This window comes from Grus americana, chromosome Z (genome assembly GCF_028858705.1).
Source record: "Grus americana isolate bGruAme1 chromosome Z, bGruAme1.mat, whole genome shotgun sequence".
NCBI lineage: Eukaryota > Metazoa > Chordata > Aves > Gruiformes > Gruidae > Grus > Grus americana.
The window spans coordinates 506,135-532,483 of NC_072891.1; the positions used below are offsets into that span (position 1 = coordinate 506,135).

Sequence of the window (26,349 nt, forward strand, 5' to 3'; positions counted from 1 at the left end):
GCATTGGTTGTAATCAAGTAATAGGATCTCTCATCACGTTTATGAACAATCAACTATAAAGCGTCCTTGCTCTGCTAAGTTTATTCTGTATAAATGCATAAAATAGTCAATGCAGAACACGTACCTGGCTCCAAAGATGTCTTTTTTTGCTAGATCAATGCCAGAAACCACCTTTACCCTGAGGATACGAGACTCCTCCTGTTAATAAAAAAAGAAAACAGGTTTAATGTTTATTCTGTAATTCATTTTGAAGATCAACACTTCACAAGAGGTCAAGCTGTGAATGAACTCTCAGCCTTTAGACAGGAGGAGTCTTTCCTAGGTAGGATTTTGAATAGAAAAACCTCTTGGGAGGAGGCATGCACTTTATCTGCTGAAGAGCAGCCCCAATCCAAACGTGAAGAGCATTCAACTCTGGTCAGAGCTGTTAAGAGTTAACTAAAAGCAGAATAAGAGTAGATAACAGGAATAACATCATAGTAATAATAATGTAACAATAATAGTAATAAAAGTAGAAGACAATTTGCTGACCAGGGCCATTTCAAATCCAAAATGATCCACGCTCCACAGAAATTCATTCTGCTTAGATTTTCAAGTTGTCTCTTCTAACACAAGGGAAAATATTCATAACACTTTTGCCCAATAATGCTAATACCTCTTGGTCAGAGAGATGTCTGCAGTTTAAAAAAAGGGTGCAAGACTAAAAACAAATCCTTAAAATTCCATTGTCTAAACCTGTCTCACCACCTTGGTATATACAGAGCTCAAAACCACCTTCCAGTGACACAGCAATTTCCGAAGATGCGCATTACTAGGACATCAGCCCGATACTCAGCATATCACTGCAGTACGTTAAACTCCTGAGGAACTTTGGTATAAATGGTATTTTTTACTGCTCTTTTTTTTCCCCCCACCCTGTTTGACCAGCTTATTTTTGCTGCACAAGGAGGCCACCAAAATTAAATCTGGAAAGGAACTACAGAAACAGGTTCTGCAGTCACCCGTATCAGTTATACCTTTTCTCCTCTGATAAGCCTTCCAGAACTGCAAGATCCAAGATTCAGTTACGGTAATTTGAGACTCCGTTCCCTGAAGCTTGCTCAGAAAACAATAACATTTTCCCACAGGTTTGTCATGGCATGACCATACTACACCTACTCTATTTGCTCTAGATAGTTAAAAGCGAGACACAGATTTGTTAGCTGTGTTTGGTATTTAGGAAGGTCAGAAACACCCCAGAAGCAAAGCCGTGCCTGTCCAGCCTAATACCATTCCTCTGGAAGGAGTCAGAAACAGATTACTTCAGAGAAAGAAAAACAAAAGCCTCATTGCACCTGTCTGCAGGGCGAGTTTCATCCTGTCACACGTCCTGCCCTGGTAACTGTGCTGCGTTAGAACAAAAGCTCGAGGATTTAAACCCTTTCTGAACACGTGTTTGCTGGTATTCTTTCCAGCAGCACTTAACTCTGTCCAAAGTAGTTTCCAGTTAAGAAAACAGGATTCTTTCCCAAAACAGCCTAAAGCTTACCAGATAGGTGAACAAAGCAGCATGTGAAAAAGAACAATTCAATGGACTTATGTTAGTGGATATTGAACGGAATTTTTTTTATACGTTAACTTGTCTCAATCTGTTAATGCCAATACAACACTTGGTCTTCCAGAGCGGTTTTAACAGGCAAAAGGCAATGAACTTCCAAATTGCAATTCCTTCACTAAAAGACGACGGCATAGAAAAACGTCAGAAATGCAGACTATTCTGAGCTTACTGAAGGAGAACTAGAGGCTAAGAAGTTGTAATACTAAGTAGACACGGACGGAAAGAGGGATTTCTGACAGTTACTATATTATCAATGCTACTCGGATTTCCTCCCACAAAGTCCAACATTAACTTTGTTAGACTGGCATCTTACTTCTGCACTGAAATCATCTCTGCGTAGTAACTGAATTAAAAAAAAAAAAAACATATTTAAGAAAAAAAAATAATCACAGAGCAGGAAGAAGTCCAACTATGGAAGGATTGCTAATTCAGGTTCTGCAAGACACAAAAAATGATGCTCCAGACTATCTAAATAGATAGATTCTCAGAAACATAGCTGAAGTTTCACTTCATACTCTACATGGACCAGAAGACATGACCCTGTTCCCTCTCTGCATGCAGGCTCTCAGCCTCTGCTCAAAATTCCATTTTACCAATCAGAAACAGTGCTTTTGAAAATGTTTGTTCAAATTTTCATATGCATGAAGTGTCTAATATTTTTTTTAAAAGACCTCAATTAGTAACAAGACCTCACCTATCTACCCTCAAAATTTTGCCTTCAGTAAGATACTTAGACAACATGATGTATACCAAGGAGCAAGGTGAATTTTGGCTGATGGAAAATTCTTCTGCAGAGCATGACACTTAAGATACAGCACTCAACCACGTGAGTAACTGCTCAGACAGCTTGTCTGTAAAATAATTCTCCTGTAATGCACCAAATTTTTCTTATCCATATCATTGTGTCTAAAAGCATTCACAGAAGCAGCATAACACCACAGGTGCATTCATGTGTGCTCATATGCGTAAAAAGCATAACGAAAGAATATTCCAGCTCATGCAGCTACACCAAGCCTCAAATAATACAGAGGAAGGGTTCCCAAGTTAAGCTTGCTCAAGCATCACGGCAGGTCGTAGCGGGTACCAGCAGCAGGTCCTCAAATTTGTATTGCCCTGACCTCCACTTCCTCAGCCAGGACCCCTGCCTGCAGGGAACAGCAAGACTGGAGGGTAGAAAAAAAAAAAATAAGTTTTCCCTATTCTTATGCTGGCTCCTCATGTCTCAATTTCTTCATTTACCTCCAAGTATGCTGTGTCTACGTAAAGAAAGGAGTTAAATTTTCACACAACAGAGAGGTAATCTCATCTCATTGTCCACCACATAATCAGATAAAGGATAATTTGGCTAGGCACAGCAGAGACTTGAATCACAGAGCATCAATCGCCTGACACACGTTTGCACTCACCCTTCTCTGAAAAGGCTGTACAAGAAAAGAAAATTTGGATTTTGGTTTATTTTTCTTGTAAACCTAGGGCACAATGACAGAGAGCGGCCAAGACAAGATCACTGAAGTGAGAAGACCCAGGATAAATAAAGTGATCCTTGTGCAGCTTTGAGCCTGAGCTAACCTTTGGTTAAGCAGCACTTATGCTCGTTGAGATTAAGGACATGCTTACACATACATTTCTTTCAGCGGAAAGTGCCAACTTAAAACAGCTCTCCCATCCAGTTTATTCCATTCCCACCGAGGTTTTTCTGAACCTAGGGCAACACCTTGAGCCAGTGGAGCCCCCAAACGGCACGCCAACACAACTGAAGACAAGGGGAGGAAAAAATGGCCAGCCAGGGGTGAAGGGTAGGAGGCGGCAGCTGCTTAAAAGCCAGCGCTGCTGTGCAAAGATATAAGTGGCACCAAGATCTGAAATTCAAGGCTTCAGTTTACAACAGTCGGTAATATTCAGCTGAGCTTAGAAAATGCTGACTTGCCTTTTATTTTTACTCCAAATACCAAGATTTCCAGGATGGGGAAGCCCTTATGTACAAGCACAGAGAATGTCTTCACTGAGTTCTGTGTCATCTGGACACACCCTCTGGATTAAATCATAATAAAAAAGCCAAAGACTTAACCATTGCTGCAAAATTAGCTAACTATAAACCAAGACCACTTGCCAGTAAAGCTAACGCCTCTTGCAAGCCTTGGGCTCGTTGCTCGTGCTCTGCACAGCGCGACTGATGCCCCTGGAAAGCATCACACCTGAGCCAGTAATCCAGCGCAGCCAGGTCCAGCACCCGCATGTGTGCCCATCAGCACCCAACCTAATGCATCCTGCAAAGGCGGAGCTGACTGCATAGAGTAGGCAGGAAGACCCCAGACACCAGCAGAGAACGGGATGAGGAAGCAAATTTGCAGGATTAAGGAGAAGCGATACATTGCGGAGCTATGGTTCTTGGGATCCTATGCACTGGAGACAGGGTGTGCAGAGAGCTTGAAGGATACGTGGAGACACGTATGGCTGGGGTTCCAGTTTGAAAAATGCGTAAAGGAACAAGACCATGCAGAGCAGGTTAACCAGGCTGATCAGAAGAGACATCTACGCCCAAAAGCTTTTCTACTTTTGCCAACTGCGACTGTTATCAGTGTAACAAAATCTATTCTAATAAAGTGGTCTAATAAAATATATTGGCTCCACCTACAAATCTTAACTTGCTGAGAACAATCAGGCCTATCGAAGGACTTCTATACAAAGCAGGTCTGCAGTCGTCAGCATAAGAAACACAGATGAAAGAAGGTATGAAAGAAGTGCAAAAACTCACTAAAGATTTGGAGAAAGTAAGCATCCAACAATTTACTATACATCATTATATACAATTCTGAAAACATCTACACCAGAAAATTACTGGTTTTAAAAAAAAAGGGGGGGGAGAAGATACTTTCTGTTTAAATTCATCTAAATTCCTCATGACCACTGGAAGTTCTAGAAGATAAAAAAAATAAGTTGTTACAAAAATGGGTCAGGCATTACCCATCCATTCACTGGTGACAATGAAACACACCATCGAGAGAGAGCCGCTGCATTAGAAAGTTCTTAAACCACTGACCAATGGAAAGCAGGTAGCTTTACCAGGGGAGCAGTCTCTTTGCACGTGTGTACGTATTTCTGTATGTATATAACGGCTCTGTTGTGCCCAGTGATACAGCCCTTGAAGGAGGCAGTGCCCTTGATTTCCCTCACCCTGCTCACATCTCCTGTCCGTTCCCAAGCACGGACCTGTGGGGACCTGGCTCAGGGAAGTGGGCACGCCAAACGCAGAAGCGGAGCTCCCGGGAGGAATGGCCATGCGCTTCTACACTCGCACGGTGCGCTGAGCGGAGGTGAGCAACCCTCGAGGGCCTGCTTCAACACCACTGCAGCTGAGCCACCAATGAACGCTGACTCTAGCGCCGGGTACCACGTGGAAAGGGATGCTGGAGACGTCCCTGGCCAGAGCAGTAGGATTTTTTTTGTTGGACTTAAAGGCACTCGTTTAATTAGCCTGCACATGTCTTAAAAATGAAAGACGATATTGTAATGCTGAGTTCTTTACAGATAAATAGCTTTAGGTACCACATGAACTGATGTGCCGCTGAGCAAAAAGACATCCTTAAACTGTCTAGACACCAATGCTGATGAACACAGGCCCAGTAGAACACAATTTATTGGCAGTTAGGTATCTTGACTGACAGACTTTGCTAAGTAATCAATAACCTATGCATTCTCATAAAGCAGTTTTCCCAACACAAACAAACTGTCATTTTCTGTACCTAACGTCCCTCTGAGCCACTAAAAAGTGAGAAGAGGCAACAGCTTACCACCTGCCAAAGTGGTCAGGGTCGAGGACAGTCTTGGGATACTCTCCCCCTCCCTCCCCATGCACCTGAGGCCAGCACCTGCCCTCATTCACTCAACACCCCCCCCCCAGCTTCCCACTAGCAGCCAAATTTTCCTTCCTGCAGCATCACAGGGAGCAGGAGGCAGGAACGTGCAGGTGGGGTATGGTAAAGGGAAGACAAGGCTAGGAAAACTGAGACCATCTCGCAGAAGCACGGTCCTTATCGGAGTACTTAAGCTATTCAAAAGCCACTTGCTGCTCAAGTTGCCGTCCCCAGCACACTCTGAGGAACAAGCAGCAGTCCACGAGCACTCCAGAAACAGTTCATGGTCTGCAGTCCCCCCTAGCCCACCCTAACCTACCCAAAATGAGTTAATACTTGGTGTTCCAAGGTCACTTTATTCAACGCCGCATGTTTCCAGAGCCCGGCTCCTTGTCAACAGGAACCACCCACTACACTGGTTGCCCGGTCACACCATTTCCAACAGCATCTGCACTAAAACAACAAAAGGGAATATGGGAATCTTTCAAATCAACAAGATCCATTTTCCTCTCCCCACTTCCCCAGTAACATGGATGGGAGCTTTTGACCTGGATTCCCTCCTCATTTTATATTTGGTGACCACAGAGAACTGACGCTTAGATGATTTAAATGCTATGATACCGACAGTGGTTAATAGCAGCAACTTGTCTGCTGCATCCATCTTCAAATCACTTTTCATAATCTTGCTAAGTGGGTATATAAAAGACACTCTGCTGGTTCTGCTCAGAGTTGAAAATATGTATCAAAGTACGTGTCTGGTGGTAAGATTAATCCGCATCCACCTTCTGTGCAATTCCTGCACTGTCTGAAACAACTAGTATTAGTCACTGATAAACAGCAGGCTAGACGAGATGGACATCTAGCTCTGCAATTTTTGTTTCCCACTGAATTCCGTTTGGTTTGAAAAGCATATATCCTAAGCTTCTTTTTCAAATGCACTGTTTGAAAAAGACGTTAAGCTCAGCCCACAAATGAATTTTTCCATCGTTTTAAAACCCTGCCTGTAGCGTACTAAGCCTGGAAGGGGCTCCCTAACATGCCAGGCGCTGCCACTCCCCAGCGCCTTCCAGAGCTGCGGTTGAGCAACCAGCGGCTCCTGCTGCCAGAGGAGAGGACGGGGCGTGCTCCTCCGCAGCACCGACACCAGCTCCGGCACAGCCTGGGATCCGACACCAAACTTGCATTCCTCCCTCCTTTGGTTTTTTCAACTACAATGCAGAACAGGTCTCGGAATTTAAAACTATGTTGTTCAGAGTACTTTGATTAAAAGATTCTGCAGCGCTGCTGCTAGAAACCCGAAGCTGTGCACACGCACCAGGACAGCTGCTAGCAGTTAAGCAGTAAAATGCTAACATTTATGAAGCCTCGCTTGTCAAAGCTGTTCATGCCTAGACTCTTTCTGTCCTCGCCCTGCTAACCTTAGCCTACCTCGCCCACTGCAGCAGGGAGGCCATAAAGTGCCTGGTTAGGTATTAATGTGGAGTTCTACCGCTAACCACATACATACTTACTTCTGCTTTGTCCAATGATTAACGTGAAGTTTATGTATTCTCGCCTCCCCCAAAAAAATGTCAGAGGTTACACGGTTTTCTTCTTTGCTGAAGGATAACCTTTATACAGATTGTGTTTTCTCATCTGTGATTCACAGTGCTGTTTTAGAAGACATAGCTGATTTAGGTGGAATCGTGCTAGGAAACCAAAAGCCAATTCTGCAGCAACAACCAGACTTCACCGACAATGAACAGACCCCAATTCACCTCAGAAAACAGGTAAGAGAATACAGGTGTGTCTACCGATTTAGGAGACTTTTCTATGTGTATTTACATGCACGAGTCACATTTTTTAATTCATTTTTAAATGAACAACACATTTACTTTCTCCAGGTGCTCTGAAAAGCAAAGCAATTCCTAACGCCTATTAAAGCATCCACACAAAGAAAATGTATTAATCCAAGGGCAGAAGGACTTTTTAAAAAAATACCCTGGCGCTGGGTAGTTTGGGGAAGAGTTATGGAAACAACAGAAAGGCAGTGTCCCGAGCTGTGCGCTTCCTCCCCTCCCTCCGCTTCACCCCCCAGACAGTAGTCCAGGAGAGGTAGCCTAGTCCACACCAGCTAAAGCCAAACAGATGTGCTATAAAAAGCAACCCAAACAAGTTTTGGAATACACATCTGTATGTTCTAAATACACGTAAGAAGAAATCCACAGCAATCCACAGTCCGGTGTAAGAAGGAAAGTGGTACACATCAACTGCCCATAGGACAGAAAATCCCATGGGACATTTAGAGTGTGCAGTAAGAGAATGGCACTGAAAGAACAATCGATATGGGCATAAAATTAGAAGCTTGGCTTTTTTCAGTGAACAGACACGTGTGAAAGGCACAACGTTTGGATCAATGCAAACCGATATTTCAACAGATGCCACGCAGACCAGACAGATGAAACATGTAACCTGCTCTTCCACAACCACCTTACAGAAAGCACATAAAACCTTCCGTAAGTCACATCCCTCAAGACGGCCAAATTTCCCTTCCCATTTCCCAGGCCGCACAAAACCCCAGCCAGCCTTCGTGCACCCGCCTCGGGGGCACCAGAACGCGGCAGCGGCCCGAGCAGCCACAGCGCTCCCAGACGTCGCCACACCGGCACCGTGAGCCGAACTTACCGAGCGCTGACGGCTGCTTCGGCGCAAGACCCCCACGCCGACAGCAGGCCGTGGCTCCGGCACCGCGAGGCTCCGGCACCCCACCGCAAGGCTCCACCACCACCGCGGCTCAGAGGGGCCCTGGCAGCCTCAGCCAGCCAACGCGGAAGTTTCGCTGACGGAGGCAATAAATGTCCATCACCACGGCAACGAGGTGAAAGGACAGCAATCTAGGATTTCACCTGAAGAAGGCTTAACATGAACCGCGGCGGGGGAGTGTTGGTTTGGTTTTGGTTTTTTTCTTCTCTCTGTGTAGAGACATTTTTGATTTCAAACCAAGATAGGCGTCTGCGAGGGAAATTTCCACTGACTGGAAGGAGAGAAACCAGATCGCACTGGAAAGTTACCTGCACGCAGAGACTCTCTGAGTCCGGTTTCATCCACTGAGCACCTCAGCTCTATTTTTATTGTACCTGAAAGTTTGCAAAACATAATAAAACAGAAAAGACAACAGATCTTTAACTCAGTGTTTTGGTTGCAAAACACATCAGAACGGAAAAGACAACAAATCGTTAACCTGGTGTTTTAACTGCTGGAACTTTTGTTATCCTGAATGAAAAAGCACACACAGATCCCCCGGTGTGCTGGACATAATAAAAACATGCGGTCACCCAAACATACTGCTCTTTAATTCTCCCCAATATTGTGAAAAATCAACTAGTTTTGCAGTTTCAAAACAAAACACAGTATTTGTCATCTACTTAAAAAAAACAGCAAAAGTGTTTTCTACAGCAAGCCCAACAACATTAGGCTATTCCTAAATATTTTAGCAACTGAAAACACAGAATACAAGTTAGACTGCAGAAGAGTCATGCTGATTATTTCTTTGATTTTTTGGTGGATTAAACCAACCCACGTTACGGCTGAGTGAAAAAAACGTACTCTAGGAAGCTATCGACACCTTACACGGAGCATTACCAAGTCAGATCATCCTCTGCTCTGACGTACAGCCACCTGCCAAACATCAAACAAAGTGAGGGCAACCCAAGAGGGAGGACCGAGCGGGATGCCGGATCCATCACCCCAGGGCAATGCCAGCTGCCTGCACGTTCGAGCAAGCCAAGGAGAACTCAGACTCCTGCGCTGGCAACGCGCAAAAGCGACCACAGCTTGGAAGAAAGCCCATGAGCCAAGCAAGGAAGGCAGTCAACAAATTTAATACCGCTACCCTCATTATCTCCCAGCAGCAGGGGCAGCTGGTGCAGGGAGAAGCTGGTTTTCCTTCTGGAGATGCGGGGAGGAGAGAGGCATCCGGAGTGAACAGCTCAACCTCTGCGGACACCACAGGGATTTTCTGGAGGCCACAGCAACAGTACGTGATAAGTCTCAACTCTTGCAATATCTTAGTCATCTTGAAATTTGTCAGTGGCAATTTTGCAAACAGTCTTTGATAAAAATCTCAGTTCTGCAATGAAAAGAGAAACAGGCAGCAAGGGTATGAACCACATCTCCACTCTCCTCTGAGAAATTCAGCACAGGAAAACAAACAGAGTGAATGTCACTAGGTAACAACCACCTACTTATCTGGCTGAAGCACAGAAATTAAAATCTCATTTCAGGTAGCTTCACCACGAGCAACCTGGGAACCCAGCTCAGATCTTCCTTCAAGTGTTGATCACATTCCCCCTTAAAAAGTCTGAGACTAAACCAAATTGTGCCTTTTCTTCCCTGCAGAATTTTCGACCCTTGTTGCATGATGCAACATATTTTTAAAAAAACCATTAGTTTGTCTAAAGCAGATCTCAAAATCGGAGCAACTAAACCTAGAAGCTTTTGGAGGACAGAGCGCCGTGTAATGTGGGTGAGAAAGACCGTCCCGGCTGCACGGAGTGGGTCAGTTCACAGAGCACTAGCACCCGCGGTGCTCCTGAGCGAGTCTCCAGGCTGAGGCAAGGGCTTCCCGCACCGCACGGTGCCAAAACCCCAGACAAACCCAAATTCTGAGGAAACCAGAATTCTGCTGCCGAGCAAAACCTGATTTCTCGTCTTCATGTGACAGTGCCTTGAGTTGAGGAGGACCTGCTCTTTCTAAGCCTAGACCACGGTACGTATCCGTCAGCTCCCTGTGTGGGAGCCGCAGGAGGCAGCGGCAGCTTCGGCAGGACGCTCTTTTTGTGGGTAAGCCTAAAGGACTGCCAGAAAACACAGGGGTTCAAGTTCACAGGATGGTCGAATGAAGCCAAGTTCCTCAAGTGTAGCCACAGGCCACATCAGGCTACGCTTAACAGGTTCCGATTATGCCACAATGCTACAAAATTTATTGAATTATGTTTTACTGAATCTCTTACTAATGCACACCAGAACCATCACATCAACAGATTAAGCAAACATCAGTAAGCATTAAAAGACCTGTAGGGTTTAGAGAACTGCGGGAATCTTAATCTCATACAACAGAAAACTCTTAAATGTTTTACAATAATGATTCAAGTCCTACTTCTAGGATTTAGGACCTCTAGGAAGAGGCACCATATTCATGTTTTCCTTGGCTGGAGGCAGGAGAAAACACCAGGAAAAATTTCAGAAAGACATGAGTTTGTCTTAGAGGGACATACCACGATGTGCTCTTGCACAAGGACAGAACAGCACACAAAACTGAAGCGAGCAAGTTGAACACACACACATCAGGAGCAACGTGTGGAGACCAAAGGTACACACGTACCAGCCACAGGCTTAGGAACCAGGACTCAAAACTGCCAGTCCAACACTGAAAGCACGCTCAGGAAACAGGCTCAAATCACAGTGCTGACCTCATGAAAATCTGCTTATACAAGGTATTTTTACTGCATGTTTAAAAAAAGTAAGTGTTGCAGGTGAATTGCAATCTATTTTTATAAAAATCCATTGAACCCCATGCAGCTAGATAAACTTGAGCAATTTTAGCAAGCATGTGGAACCAGGTCACCTGTAGTTTTTAGAAATACCTAAGAGGATGCAAAAGAACTTTAAATTAACAGACTTGCTGCACTGCACAAGACTTTATTCTCCTTATTTAACATTTAGATCTATTTATATCACTCACTAAAGGAATTCATCTAACCGACACATCATTTTCTGCACAGCCTAACTCTTCAAACACTCTGGTAGTCTCAAGCAGGCTGTGCGCCGATGTCTTCTAGATCCAGCTCTGCCAGTAAAGAAAAAAACCTCTTATCCAACAGCTTTCTTCCCAGTTTTTAACCCTGCCAGAGGTTACCATCTCCCCCCTCCAGCTGACGGCAGAGACCATGACAATCAAAAGAAGTCCCATTACTTTCAGGACCTCTACCAAAGGGGCTGCCACTACTCACTGCTTGCTCTTGTCTTCCTCCCCTTCTGGGCTCAGGCTCGGCGGTTAGTTGGATTTCTCGGCACTTCCATCTAAATAGGCAGGACCTGGTCTAAATACCTATGCCTGCCATTCATACTACATAAAGGACTGCCCGCGAGAAGCTTGCAATAGCAACAGGTTTGCCATAAAAAGCACAAGGATCACTCGTATCTGCTGAATTTAGCTAGTATCCCAAAGGGAAGAAAAAAACCAGTGTAGTACAAGGAAGGAGGGTACGTTTGCTGAATCATCTGTACATGTCGTAAATTTATGGTATAGGAAATTCTCTTTCCAAAGGAAACCTCAATCTGCTTTTCTCTGCACAAGCCAAGAGAAGTATTTAATCTTTGGTGGCAGCAAAGAAACAGGAAAAGCATTTGTTACATGGTGCTATTAAAAATATACACAAAGCTTTGACCAGGACTTACTGGTGCATTTGCAGAAGTCTGTGACCTGAAAGTGACTCTCCTATGCTTAGTTTTAAAAGGGAAAACAAACAAACAAACCCAAAACACAACAAAACACGAACATCCAACCCTGATCTTGCACCGGAGATCAGCACCAAGATCATCTGCATCCAAACTGAAAGTTTGCTGCAAGTTTAAACAGAAAGTTCATAAAGGAAAATCCGACAGTAACCTCTTTTCCTTCCCTTAGGGGATACAGAGATTCAGTTGATTCATTAAAACCTCAAGCTTTTATTTAAACAAATGTCTAACTTTCTGGCATGCCAAAAGAGCCCTTCAAGTATGAACTACCTAAAATAAAGGAATGAGGGTTTTACATGTAGGATGATTACATTATGCTGGCTCTGACACTCGTAAAAGCTTTGCCGACCAGAAGTGAAACAAGGCCAGCTGGTTTAATTTCAGATATTCATTATCCTCGGGTCAGTGTCTGGACAGATCTATTACTTTCCAGCACACAGAAGAGAGTAGTACTTCAAAACCTATTAGTCAGAAGAGAAACACAAAAAATCCAATTCCCCCGTGAATGTCTAACAATTTTGCCCAATAATGGAGAATGGTCTAAATTCCCAATTAAGAGCCTGCAGTGAGAAGTCACAGAAGGACACAACAGACTTGTTTTCAAAGCACCTTTTCTAGCATGACAATTAGGTTTTCACCTTTCAACTAAGCCAATCTCTGATATAGCTATTTTTTTTTTTTAAAAACACTAAACATCTTGAAATAGTGGGGTTTGATATGATGAAATCCACCAGGCCGTTAAAATTCAAACTTTTTTAAAGTGAAAAAAATTATGAACTACACTTAATACAATCCCCTTGATTTTTCCTATGCAAAATGCCACACACATCCAGGTGTAACTCTGTATATTAGATCACCAGTTCTCATAAAAATCCACTGCTGTATCAGCAAGCCCATGAGCAAGCAGCACATTTGACCTCAAAGAGAATCACAGAAGGGACAAGGTTGGATCGGCCTCCGGAGGTGATCTCGTCCAGCCCCGCTGCCCAGCGCCGGGGCAGGTAGAGCCGGATGGCCCGGCCGTGCCCAGTCAGTCCCACACGTCTCCATGGACGGAGGCTCCACCGTCTCTGCGGGCAACGTCCTGCCTCGTGCAGCCCAGGAGGCCGCGGGCTGCCTTTGCTGCCAGGGCACACTGCTGGCTCGTACCCAGCGCCTTGTCCGCTGGGCCCCAAAGGCCCTTCATTCTCCGCAGAACCGCCTTCCAGCCAGGCGGGACCCATCCTCTCCTGGGGTTATTCCTGCCGAGCTGCAGGACGCACGTTTCCCTTTGCTGAACTTCACGAGATTCCTGCTAGCCGATGTCAACCCTCGGGTCTGTCAACCTCTCCTCCCAGTTTCTATCACCTCCATCTCAAAAGTTTGCTGACAAACAGCAAATTAGACTGGGGCACCAAGGGGAAGGCAGTGTTTTCAAATTTAAATAATAATAATAGTACTACTACAAATGACAAGTTAGAGATGACTTGGAAACAGATAAAACCAGAATTCTCAGAAAAACAGCTTCAGAACAATTGCGGTTAAGAATCAGGCAGGTAGGAAAACATAAAGCTCGGGTTTCATTTGTGGGCAATGACAAGGAGATACGTTGTCCAACTGGTATTTGCAAGCACTTGAAAGCTGTTGTGAAAAAGGACAGCTCTTGCTACTGCTGGGAACGGTCACCTGCCAGCAGGTTACCTGTCAGCAGGTTACCTGTAGCTCTGCTTTGTTATGCCTCCTGGTTTGCAAAAGCCTTCAGCATTACCCAGAACAGCACCAGGTCCAAAGTACTTGCTGGTAACTCTGCTGTTAATTGTTTACACTGAATCTGAATATTCACAGTATCATCACATGGGGGCAGCCACAGCTCCTCTGGGCAGCCTGTGCCAGGGCCTCAGCACCCTCACAGGGAAGGATTTCTGCCTCACATCCCATCTCCATCTCCCCTCCTGCAGCTTCAGGCCATTCCCCTTGGCCTGTCACTCCCTGCCCTTGTCACCAGCCCCTCTCCAGCTTTCCTGGAGCCCCTGCAGGGACTGGAAGGGGCTCTAAGGTCTCCCCGCAGCCTTCTCTTCTCAGATGGGGGAAGTTTAGTTGTATTCATTCCAGTAGCCTCATTAGTTGCCAACTGATCACACAACTTTGTTTATATAACCACAATCTATATTCTTGTTAGATATTTAATGATTTGTGACCATAAACAGGCAGCTTTATCACGGCTGCACTGTTTAGTGACAGAACACGCATTCAATAAAAACACAATCCAACAATAAACTGTGATCGGAGGCTTATTTCTAACCCAGATCCTGTCAGCGCTCCATTTCACAGACACACTCACAGACCACTGCCTCCCTCACCGGGGGAACGACCCGGAGGGCAGGTGAGGAACAGGACGAGGAATTTCTTGAATTGGCTTTGCTAGAAAAACCTGGATAGCAGGAAAACTACACTAACTGACAAGAAAATGCCAGCGAGACTCTTAAATACCTCTAAAAGGAGAGCTTCTTACTGCAGCACTTCAGACTCAGAAAACACTATCAGGCACATTTTCAGCATGCGAATAGGCATTAGTCACTCGTAGGACTGGTGCTCTGAAGATCTCGCACTGCTTTAGCAGAGGGCAAGACACACTTTATCTTCGTTCACTGGAATGCATAAATTAGAACTCTTGTTTTCAAAAGATTCTGTAGATATGCACAAGAAAAACACCACAGACATAATATACGAGCTTGACTGATTCCACGCACACTTTTAGTCAAGAGGAGGGAAGAAGCTCCTGAAAACTGAACAACATTTGGAAAAGAGCAAAACATAAAGAAATTTCCAAGTTTTTTTTTTTTTTTTAAATAGTTTGATTTTTTCTTCTGCTGAAACCAGAGATCAAGTATGAGTGTAATGTCAATAATTACGCCTTCCAATCATGAAGTATTAATGCTGGATTATTACATGTACTGTAATTCACCCCAATGCATTCAGCTGTGGTAACTTTAAGCATACTAAGAGAACAGTGCCATAGAAGATTACTGCTTAACTAACAATACGGTAAATTGTTAGGTATAATGTGATGTATTCCTATTCGTCCTGGCTTGAGCTGCGGAGGAAAAATAAGCAAAAATGTTAAAAAGCAATATGCAGTGCTAACAAATCCAAAACACGTATCTGAATGCAATTTTAGAAAGATTAGTGAATGCTGCTGGCACTAAACCTTATTCTTCAATTTCAGTACTCAGTGTATTAATTTACGACAAAAAGACCTTGTTTGAAACTTGGTTCCTAGCAAGCCTGATAAACTGAAAAACTAAAAAGGATGAAATATAGGCTGTAATCCCAGAATTTGACTGGGAGCTGGATTCGTGTGCTTTGGAGAGTTTCACTAGTTTCTTTGTTGTTCTTTGACTGGAGTATATCAAGATATTCTCCAGATTTAACTGTCTAAATGAAAACATTATACTAAATCAGGTGAATGCAAAACACCTGTATTTTCATATATATACACACACATATGTATGTGTATTGCCTGAAAGAAAATGATTTTTATTACTGTATTTTACCAAAATAGAAAGGAAATAATTCAATTTGTAGGGGAGAGAAGAAAGTCTGCAGAGACCCCATGATTAACATAGTCAAATGAAACACTCATAAAATAAAATACCATAAGAACTGAAACAAGAATAAGAAATTTGCAAAAAAGAGGTCTGTTTTGCAATACAGGAGATGGGGAAGGCACCCAGGGATCACACGCCATCTGCACCACAAGCAGGAATCGCACACGTTGCGTGCAATCCAGAGCATTAGGTGTGGCAGAAGAAAAGTCAGAGCAACCAGAACATCTATCTAGAAAATATTCTGGAAATGCATTGCGTGGCTGATGCGGAACTGTCAAGACTGGTACTGAAGACCCTTAATGTCGTATAAAGCCCAGCATAGCTGGGTCTCGGGTACCTTCCTTTGATGAAGGACGCAGCCCTTCTCCAGCACAGCCCGTCCTCGTGCTCAGACGGCAACGGTCGGTCACCCTCTCTGCAACACAGCTCTGCGACCCGCTGCGCCGCGCGATGACACGCAGCAGAGAGAGGCCTTTGCCAGAGGGAAGAGCTGGTTACATGACTCTTACTTCAGGACATCAGAAACCACACGACACCTATCTTAATGGCCCACTGAGCGTTTGATACGAGCCAGGGCTTTCAGTCCTGTTTTAGAAAGACTAGGGAAAAACGTGTTTACTCCCGTGGAGGCTGCCCTGACGGGCAAAGGGTGCTGGAGGTAAACGCACCGGGAGAGGCTGAGGGAGGTGGGTTTGTTCAGCACGGAGCAGAGATGGTGAAGGGGGGGTCACCGCTGCCCACCCAACAGCCCTCCGCAGGGACAACGCAGCGTCCCCTCCGCAGGCCTGCGGAAAAGGCCGCAAGCTGAAAGAAGGGAAATGCCAGCTGAATACGAGGACACGTGTTCCACATCACCGCGTGGTTAGGGACTGGGCAGCTTAGAGCCAGGAAGGGAATTCAGCCTGCACTTTTCACCTATTCATTACTTTTTTTAACTATCGTAATAACTCAGCTGCAGTAGACTTCAGCTCAGAGCAGAAATCAGGAATGTCAGTTTTCAGAGAAAGACTCCATTTTCTGACACAATTTGTTTTCTTGCATGAATCATCCTATTATCCAACCAGAAATGAAATTAGATCTTCCAGCTCTCAACTGAAGTTAGTAATTAACGTTACAGTTCGAGGTTCCAGTCTTCCCTGGTGAAGAAACTCCTTCACACACATTAACATTTCAATGCGTGCTGCTGTCAGTCAGCCCGGCAGTTCACTCCTCTGGCCTCTCTTCTCCATCTTGATCAAGTCCCTTTTTTAAAAAGGGTATCCAGCCATATCCTTACAGCAAACCCCAAGGGTTGCTGGCTTTGGGGGAACGAATCGCTCCCAGATGACGGAGGAAAAACCAGCCGCTCCAACCAGCGCCCCAGCCGAGGTGATGGAGAAGGGATGCACGCTCACCGTAAGCGTCCAGTGCTCAGGCTTTTCTAGCCTGGCTGTGGCCTTGCCGTTCCCAACAACTTGCACTCCACGTTCCACCTCTTTCTCCCCCTTTCTTTCCTACGCCTTTAAAAACACAGCAGCCCTTTGACAAAGACTTGACTTTTTTGTTCACAAAGAGTATTTGTCATTTAAATGTATACTCTAGGGCTAGCAAGCTCTTACGGTTGAAAACTATGGTGTCTCATAAAAGAATGAGAAAATGGTGTGGTTTCCAATTCAGGCTTATGTGGGGAGTCAAGCAGTGAGCAAACACCAAGCCTCGCGGCTGGGAGGACGGCAAACCCCACCACTGACACACAGAAGTTAGGAACAGCCAAAGATGTGGACGGAAGTTAAGGTTTCGTGAAAAACAGCTGTAGTTTAAAAAAAAAAAAACCACACCAACCCAAAACTTATTAACAAGAACATGACCGATGCACGAGACGAAATTTAAGTAATTTAGCTACAGAAGTTATTTCCTATGCATTTAAGATGCTTTTCAGGAGGAAGAAAAGTAGTTATCTTTCTTTTAATTAAAGGACATACAATCACTGCTCAAAAATGCCAAAGACATTACACACAGTCAAAATAATCAATTACAGCAAGTTCATCACTAGCAAATCAGCGGGATTGGGTAAAAAACATGTTACTTCTGCTTGGAGGAAAAATACTTGTTAAACAGTTAACAAATGGTTTACTGTGGCTTTTTAAAATTAAGGACTGGTGAGCAATGCACTCAGTCCAGAGGCAGCCAGGACACACTGGTAACTGTATTGTACCATGGAAATGCTGTTAATATCCAAGGCATTTTTTTTCCTTTAATGAAATACGCTCACTTTTTCACATTGTAAAAGAAGAGACCCATATAAAAAAAGGAAAAAAATACAATGATACTGAGAACTTTTTTGTTTGTTTTATATAAATAATTTCTGCAAGCATATTGAGGGTGGAAGGCTTGGGGTTATTTTTGTTTTGGGGCGTTTGGAGCGTTGCTTACTTTGGATTTGGTTTTGTGGGGTTTTTTTAATTGTATTAATTGCTCATAGGGAACTCCTTAAGAATTTGTGAAATCCTATAAATAATTGGATAGCTGCTGGACAAAGCTCAGGGGTTAGCTCAGTCACTTGTTCCCAAAATGGTACTTGACACTGACTAGACTAAGAAACGCTCATTAAAATATTCAACACTCATTATCCAAAACAAAGGATGGACTTTGTGTTCTGCCAGGCATTCGGGATGCAAAATGGGGCTTGATGCACCCAACAAAAGCCACATTCAGAACCAATGGATTGCAGAAGATCTGCAATAAGGTCAGTTATTCATCATCTCGGAGCAGGACCTCGTCCCAGAGAAGCACAGATGTGTGGTCTTGGAAGAAACAGAAAGAGAAGGGAGCAGAGGGCACAGCAATTCAGAATTCCTTAGCCAAGCTATGCGGCAACTGAACAGCTTCTGCCTCGTCTTCTGTGGCGTTAGCAGTGCCATGCGGGGTCAGTGACAAGCAGGGAGAAGTAGTAATTTCTTCACAACTGGTTGCAGTCCCAAAATTACACAACCAATATAAAGGCTTCAAGATTCAGAGAATCGTATTAGTTTCCTTAGCTGCATCTAACTCAGCAGCCTGTGATTACAAATATAAGCCATTTTCATAACTCCTAACATCTTAGCTCATAATTTTAGACATAAGAGTTTTAGAATCATCTCGAGCCTAGTGCTGAAGTACGAGACATCTCTCCCTAGAGCAGCAGAAGCTCGCCGGTGAAGCAGCATGGGGAGCTAACCACAGCGCTGCTCGCAAAGGGCGTGCTTCTACCACCACCACCGCGTCTTCTACTTGTAGAGTGCGCAGTCAGGACCATCGAGAATCAGGGACGGGATTTTTTGTTTCAAGACAACAAATATTATGGTGAATAAAGTACAGCAGCGAAAAGCTCTTGGGATCATACAAATTAACAGAAGAAGTCTGAAGAATAAAGTCTGTTTCCTCCAGGCAGGTTTAGATGAAGTTACATCTCCTTTCAGAAATAACAAAAGCAACCTACAGAAAGTCCAATTTTGCTTCTAAATTATTACTGTGGCTAAACGAAGCGAAGGGAGAAAACCAGCGAGGAGCTGCTGCAGAGACACCAAAATCCAACCGCACGCAGAATTGCCTCCTTTAACAGGCTACCACTTTTGTGTAGGTTCGGAGTTTCCAAACAATATATAGTCTTAAACATTTTACGTGATGTTATTTGGCCTACACACAACGTCACATTGCAGTTGCTTATATTGAATACAGCAAAATCTGCCCAGAAAAATCAGGAAACAGCTCCAGAAAATGCAACTCCTGGTAGGGAACTTATGGCACATTCTTACTGTACACAGAAGGGGAAGAAAATGGTTTGAAAGGTTTGCTGAATACAAAATAAGTGTTTGGTGAATAGGTGAGCTTCACTTGTTCAAAAATCTGCAACCCTAAATGCAGTGTTACATCAGGGACCTGGGAGAAGGAAAAGGTCGCAGCCACAGCAGAGCTGCCCTCTCCTGCAGTGGTCTGGAGGTCCACAGCAGTAATTCCTAACCCAAGCAATCAGCCTGGTGTCCAGGACTACCTCATATCTGCTGAATCTGGGCTTGCTTTCCAGCACAGGCTGCGGAGATAACGGAGCAGTCCCAGCCCTGGGCAGGGACAAGACAGTAGCTTGTGTTGCACAAATCACAGCCCGTTTCATCAAGGGAGGCTTCGCTGCCAGGGGAAATCTGAACATCCCTGACCAAACAACAGCTCTACGAAGCAAGTATCATCAGAGATACTTATTCTCTATTCCTGAGCATTTTCATAGGAAAGAAAGAAACCCACACAAAACTTCAATACCTAGTCAAACTGGTAAACCCAGAGCAATGCTGTAGGGAATGACGGAACAAGCAGGCTAGAGTAAACAGTGCTGGAGGAAAAGTACAAGTTCCTCCAATGTAAGGAGTAACCGCCAAGGGACGGAAGATGACTAAGCCAGAAAAAAGGCACAGCACAATAGGTAGGTTGCCAAAGATGCAAGTAATGAGAGCGAGAAATTAACATTACTCACTAAGCCTTCAACCTTTTGCAACAACTTTGCCTCGTTTCATTTTGATCACCTCGGAGGAAGAAGCACAACAGCTTCTCAGCTCAGTAATTTTCCAACTAGACCATCCTCCATCCCAGCAGCAGCATGGCCAGAAGAACTACCGATAAATTCTAAGTCAGCTGAAATACATGGAAGAATCTCACAAGTAATTTTTCCCAAGTCATGGCTTGAATGCAAAAGGGTAGTTTTTATTTAATATGCTTTAAGAGTGCTGGCCAGCCCAGCACACTGTTTCACTGGCACGCAAAGCCTACTACTTAATTTGCTACTATCTTCTGCTGGGAATATCTAAATATCTCTGGACCTGCCAGCAGTAAGTGCTATCTCCTCACAACATTTTTCACTCTCAAATAGTGATATGGCCATCCTATTCTTTCCTCATCCAGCCTTCCCTAAGGCCTACAAGCGCGGTCAGAAAATTGCAAGAGATAATAGTAAATCAGTACACCCCCTGTCCTGTGCTCTCATATACCTCCTGCCTTTAATGCACCTTTCAGGTACTGAAAGCATTTGTGCAATATTGGGGAGTGGAAGGAATCTCTCCATGAAAAAGCTTTTCTAAGGTGATCACATTGTGCGGGTCATTCTCTGCTTCCATTTACCAACAGCCACGTCTTTCCATTTCACTGGAAGACTCTTGATTGTTCAAAAAGAAAAATCTCTTTAGTTCAGTAAAACAGCAAGTACATTGCAGTCTAAGCTACACAAGACTAAGGACTTACATGACATTAATGGCCAGTTTAACAGTGGAGAAGGGCTTAAACCTCTACTGAAAAGTGCGATGAATACCACCTTTATCTAAGAGGACATAAAGAGCACAGATTGCACCCAGAGATCAGACATGAAATCTGAAGGTCAGGAACTGCACCCAGCCTCGTGCACCAGTCCTTAGCAGCAGGGACCAGATACACTTACTCTTCAAACCTTTGTTCTAACTCAGTATTTAACATCCATCCCCAGTGACGTGGGGCGGAAGAGCACAACCGGTTGGTTTGCAGGTAGCGGAAACGACGTTGTGATATCCAGCAGGAGGAAAACCAGAAAGTGTCTCAAAATGAAAAAAGCTGTTGCTAGGCAAACACGACTTGCGTGAATGCCAGAGCAAGAAAAACCCAGGAAGGCAGATAAGAGCTGCGGATGGCTTTTTCCACACAGAGGTCCTAGATTTTCAGTGATATCGCACTTACAGAGAACATAACAAAAACAGCACACAACACGCGTTCCTCGTAACCGGCTCCTCCCCACACTCTCGGTCCTCACCGAGGCAGCCACGGCTGCTGCCTCAGAAGGGTGCTCGGGCACGGCAGGGAGCTCCCGGGAGCTCTGCCCTCCGGTGCAGCCCCAGCCCACCCAGAGACAGGGCGAGGGTCCCAGCCCTCGGGCAACAGCCCGCCCCTGGCTCCCCAACACCCAGGAGGGAAGCTGGCAGAAAGTGCCTTGCAAAGCAAAGCCAGCCCCAGGACACATCTGAAGACCGTTTGATCTCTGATGGGAGCTACCTTGGATCAGACATCTGGCAGCACCAGCATGGTGCTGGGTGGCAGCAGCCTGACAGCCCCGGCATGCAATTCCCCGCTGCTGGACGCCAGCTGCAACGCTGCCTCGCGTCTCCGATAAACATCGGGATGCCGAGCATTAAACACCCCGAAACCAGCCGGTGCTAACACTCAGGTTTCCACAGCAACACTAGCAATGACACACAGCGCTTCAGTAGTGCATTCCTGCGTTATCAAACACTACCAGCATGTGTACTCCAGCCTGCAGACTTACACCGGTTTCAGGATGGTAATTTCATTTTCCAAATGCCAAAACCCAAAGGTGGTCGCAGTGCTTAATGATGCCCATTACCAGTTACAGGCTGCAACAGCCATTTCACCACTCGCCTTCCAACTCCCTTCTCACACAGGGTTTGCTGCACGGGTTAATGGCTTTCCCTCTTGTGCAAGATTTAGGAATTTGAAACAAAAACTCTGTCCCTCACAGGGCACAGACAAGTGAGGGCAAGCAGCACACAGCAGCTGAGCCAGCTCGCTGGTAGCTGTGCGGCACAGAGAGGACACTCGCATGGGTTACGGTTACCTGCGCTTTTTTACGTATGTCTAATTGCCTCTCACTGGAGTGAAATGAAGAAAAACAAATGCAGTTAAAACTGAACTGACTGGACTTAAAATAATTCAGCTTTCATGCTCCATGGCAGTAGCACAAGGGATTAAAGGTAAATTTTCATAGTGTCAGCAGGATGAGTTTTTGCTAAATCAATTTAAGCAAGCGTCACGAGGCATTTCTTTAATAACAACGTCAATCAAAACACAGCAACTGAAGTCATGACTGAAATGCTTTAAAATATGCACCAGTTCCAACCCAAATTTTGGACAATATTGTAAGGAAAAAAGTGACAGAGGTAGGTACACAATATCAGAAGATCCCACAAGACTTGAAAACACATTAGCTACAATCTTTACCATCTTAACTGTGAGGACTGAGGCTGCTCGCTAGCAGTTACGAAGGACTCGTGGCTTTGACAGCTTCCAAAAAGGGCTCTCCCAGGACCTTGCATTAAGAGCACACAGGCATACCGTGACAAATGACCTGGTAGGTAATCCACACCCAGCTTGTAACCCTTGAGCAGTAGTCTGTTTTACAACATTGGACTTTTAAACTACAGCAGAAACTAGTAAGACAAAAACAAAACCTGACAGTGCGGCTTCGATTCCCATGACCTCTGGTACGACACAGATGTCCCTGGAAAGGGCAGCTCTCGCCTCATCCCCCAGCCCTGGCAAGCCTGGCACTCGCAGGACAGACAGGTCTGCTGGACGGTCCTCGCTGCGCCCTTCTCTCCCCATCCCTGGGGCTCCAGAGAAGCACAGCCACCACCCCGTGGGTGCGGCTGGGCCTCAAACTGCATCAGGTACCAGTGAAATCACATCCTCACATCAGGGCAGAAGAACGCAAGAGCTTCTTTGTCATGCTGATTACACCACAGAAGGAGAAGGCACCTTCTGGATAAACAGCACAGCACCATCAGGATAATCCACTTTGGGAAAAAAAAAAAAAAAAAAAGGAAAAAATATATGTAGTGTTAACTTCAAAAAAAAAAAAAAAAAAAAGAGAAAGATCCATTCAAGTTAAGTGCCCATTATTTCTATTAAAGGCTGTTTTGAAATGCTACTGGCCCCCATGTTTATGTCCGGTTTTCGAAGCTTTAGCCCAGCCTTACCGTGGCCAGGTTATGCCCGTTTCTTCTTCCACCCAGCTCTCAAGCTGCCGTGGCATGAGCGAGCATCCACGCAGCACTACCAGAGTCCTGACACACCACTGCGCGGGTATGCAGCCAGCCAGACCGGGAAACCTAACAAATCAAACAAAAGTCTCCACCGATTCCTTGAGCAAATGGTCACCAGGCAAAGGAGATGACTTTTTAAACTTAGCTTTGATAGCTATTTTCTGTCAATTGGTTAGTCAGCCCAAAGCCGCCTCCTAACCAGCAGGATAAACTGAGGCACACAACACAAATCTAGAATAAACTCCAAGTGGAAAACACATGCTCTGAGAAACCATACATCTGTTACAGAACTTCAGCAGCCCTGCAGACTTCAGCATTGTCAAATAATTTGGATTGGAAGGGACGTCTCCAGTCCCCGCTCCTGCTCCCGCAGTGTCAACACTGACTCCAGACCAGTGGCTTGGGGCTCTGTCCAGTTGGGTCTTCAAAAGCGACTCCTCAACCTCCCTGCCCCAGAGCTGAATGGTACTACAAACTGAGGAGCAGATGCACAAGGAGATACCTGGCAGGTAACACATTCCGGGCTTACAAAAGGTGTCATCGCATGAAGTTAATGGAGCGTATTTCTTTGATGAGTTGAAAAAAAAAAAAAGCTGCACAAAGTATATGTTGTAACTCTCACTCATCGAGACTTCAGTGAAGCGACAACAACAGCACAGAGAAGACTACTGATAGTTAAACAGCCAGGTATGGTCACAACCAGAGAGAAGCTTGTGAGGAAGAAGGAGAAAGTCCTGTGGTACTCTCAGGCTGCTAATACCCTAGGAATATCTAGTTTTTAATGAGAATGCTCTTGGAGTTGTCTCCTACAAGCCTCTCACCAACCCTCACTGTTAGAAGAGGATTAGTACCAGAACTGTGGGCGAGAACCAGCGCAAGATCTAGCCAAGGAGATGACAATACAGAAGAAGAAATCCCTCCTGCTGGGTAAGACCATGAGGTTCAGAGGCAGGGAGGTGCTACCAATGGAGAAGATGGGAAAAAAAGACTCATCCAACTGACTGCACTGTCTAATAAGCCTCTGCTCAAACAGCAAGAACAAGCCAGTCACCGTGACGGACACTGTCAGGACACAGGAGTGTCACGGTACTATTGAGACCAGCTCACCCTGCAAGGGAAAACAAAACCGCAAAGCTCCTTCCCACGAGAAATGGAGATGAGAAGCCTCTCCTCAGCCCAGGCAGCAGGAGCAGGCATTACTCACCTAAATCCTGGCTGAACTTGCACTTGAGTTTTTAGCATTGTGGTTGTTATTTCCTACCTGACCTCCCGGAGTTAACTTTTTTCTATAGATGCTGGAAATGAGGAATAAAATATTAAGTGACAAGACAGATGGAATCGAACAAAACAAAAAGACAGCAAGGATGAGAAGAAAGGTCTGTCTCCTGCCCATCCAGCCACATGCCTCCACCGCTTATCTGAGACAACCGCAGGACTGTATGACTGCACAGCAGGCAAATTTAACTCACTGCAACAGCAGAAAATGAACCTGTCCTAAACTGTGATTTATTTCTAATCCTTTCTGGCTAAACTGTATCGGTTTACCTTGATATCAGAAGAGTGCCAGCACAAACGGCAGGGAAGGATCGCAGCTGGAGCTAAGGAAGGGCACGGGGAAAGCAAAGCCATCCATCCTCCCTACTTAGCTGCAACAAGATGTTAATTTAGCTCCTTTGATGTACAAATAATAAATCACATCTTAAAAGAACCTATTTTTGTCATAGTTGGTGAACATTTCCTAACCATAAGGAAAATGCTGCTACTCAGTCAGTAACTTGATGAGATTCAAGAAGTTTCCACACGTTTAGATAAGTAACTGTACCTCCACAGTGCCCAGACTGTTTGTGCCTGGTTTATTTATATTTGCAGCCACAAAAAATGGTAGAATTCCCTACTCAGTACAATGCAACATATAGTACTGATATACTTCTTAAAAATACAATACTCAATTTTTGACATTCTAATAAGAAAAATTATAAGTAATTGGAAAACCACCCCAAAATTGTAGACAGGTAGTACTTTGAGTGTCCCAAAGTTCCCCAAAAGCCACTACAGCACCAATACAGAGTTATGCCTGAGGACACACAACAGCGAAGCAGCTCCTCACCATGGCACACACCTTCCCAGGTGCTCAGCTTCTCACCTTGCCGCTCCAGTCCACCTGAGTCAGCTTTCCTGGTGAGCGCAGGGAAGTTTACCATCCCAAGTGTCTACCTGCCGATCCATTTGTGTTAGCTTTAGCGCTAAGACTGCATTTTAAAAAAGAGAGGGGAAAAAAAGCACAAGCATAGCCAGGGAGGTGAGCCCACTAATATTGAGACTTTAAACAATTACAACATTACCACAGCTATAAAATGAAATTGCATATATGCCCTTTGCGTGTTGCACACAATCTGCAGCTATTATTTAGTTCACTAAAGCCAGACTTGTCCAAACCAGAGTATTTTCAAGTTCTTTTGGCTCAATAGTTATAACCAATGGCCAAGTCAATATTTTATGATGCATATGACATCATCTTACCAAGAACAGAGGTTAAGCAAGTACACTGCTGCTTGCTCTTTCAAAAGCAGCAATTCCGTTGCTTTGTTAATAACAGTAAATCAGCGTAAGCAGAAAGCACAGACGCGTGTTTTTGTCCACACACCATGCGTCCATCTCACCGCTCCGGCCACCCCAAATGCCACCCCAGGCAAACTCAAGAAACCTTTATCTTCTGCACTTGTTTGCTGGGGGGGTTGTCCATTTAACACTTCCAGAAGGCTACAGATGAGCTGTCTTTGGACAAACTTACCACAGATTCCATCAGGGTCAGGATTCCAGCCAAAGCTTTGGATTCATGAGATCCAAACAGCCAACTTCATAGCTCACGGCCACCACAGTCCTGCCCTACCTTCTTTGCACACCCTCCACTGCCACCCCAGCAGCTCCTGCACATCACCTCTCTGGCAGCTACTGCAATTCAACAGCCCAGCAGAGAGATGGGCAGCTGTCTGCAAATTAGCACT

The 26,349-nt window shown here is 44.8% G+C and overlaps 1 protein-coding gene across 6 annotated transcripts in view; it reads right to left on the reverse strand.

The window, feature by feature from the left end:
- NEDD4L (NEDD4 like E3 ubiquitin protein ligase) overlaps positions 1-26,349 on the reverse strand; it is a 181,326-nt gene that overhangs the window by 143,857 nt on the left and 11,120 nt on the right. For 4 of the 6 annotated variants that reach the window (XM_054811250.1, XM_054811253.1, XM_054811251.1 and 1 more), the window contains exon 2: positions 125-198. In XM_054811250.1, the coding sequence (XP_054667225.1) occupies positions 125-198 (74 nt within the window). Of the gene's footprint in view, positions 1-124; positions 199-8,115; positions 8,245-26,349 lie in introns of those variants that run through there. The other 2 variants (XM_054811259.1, XM_054811257.1) reach the window with 2 other exon arrangements.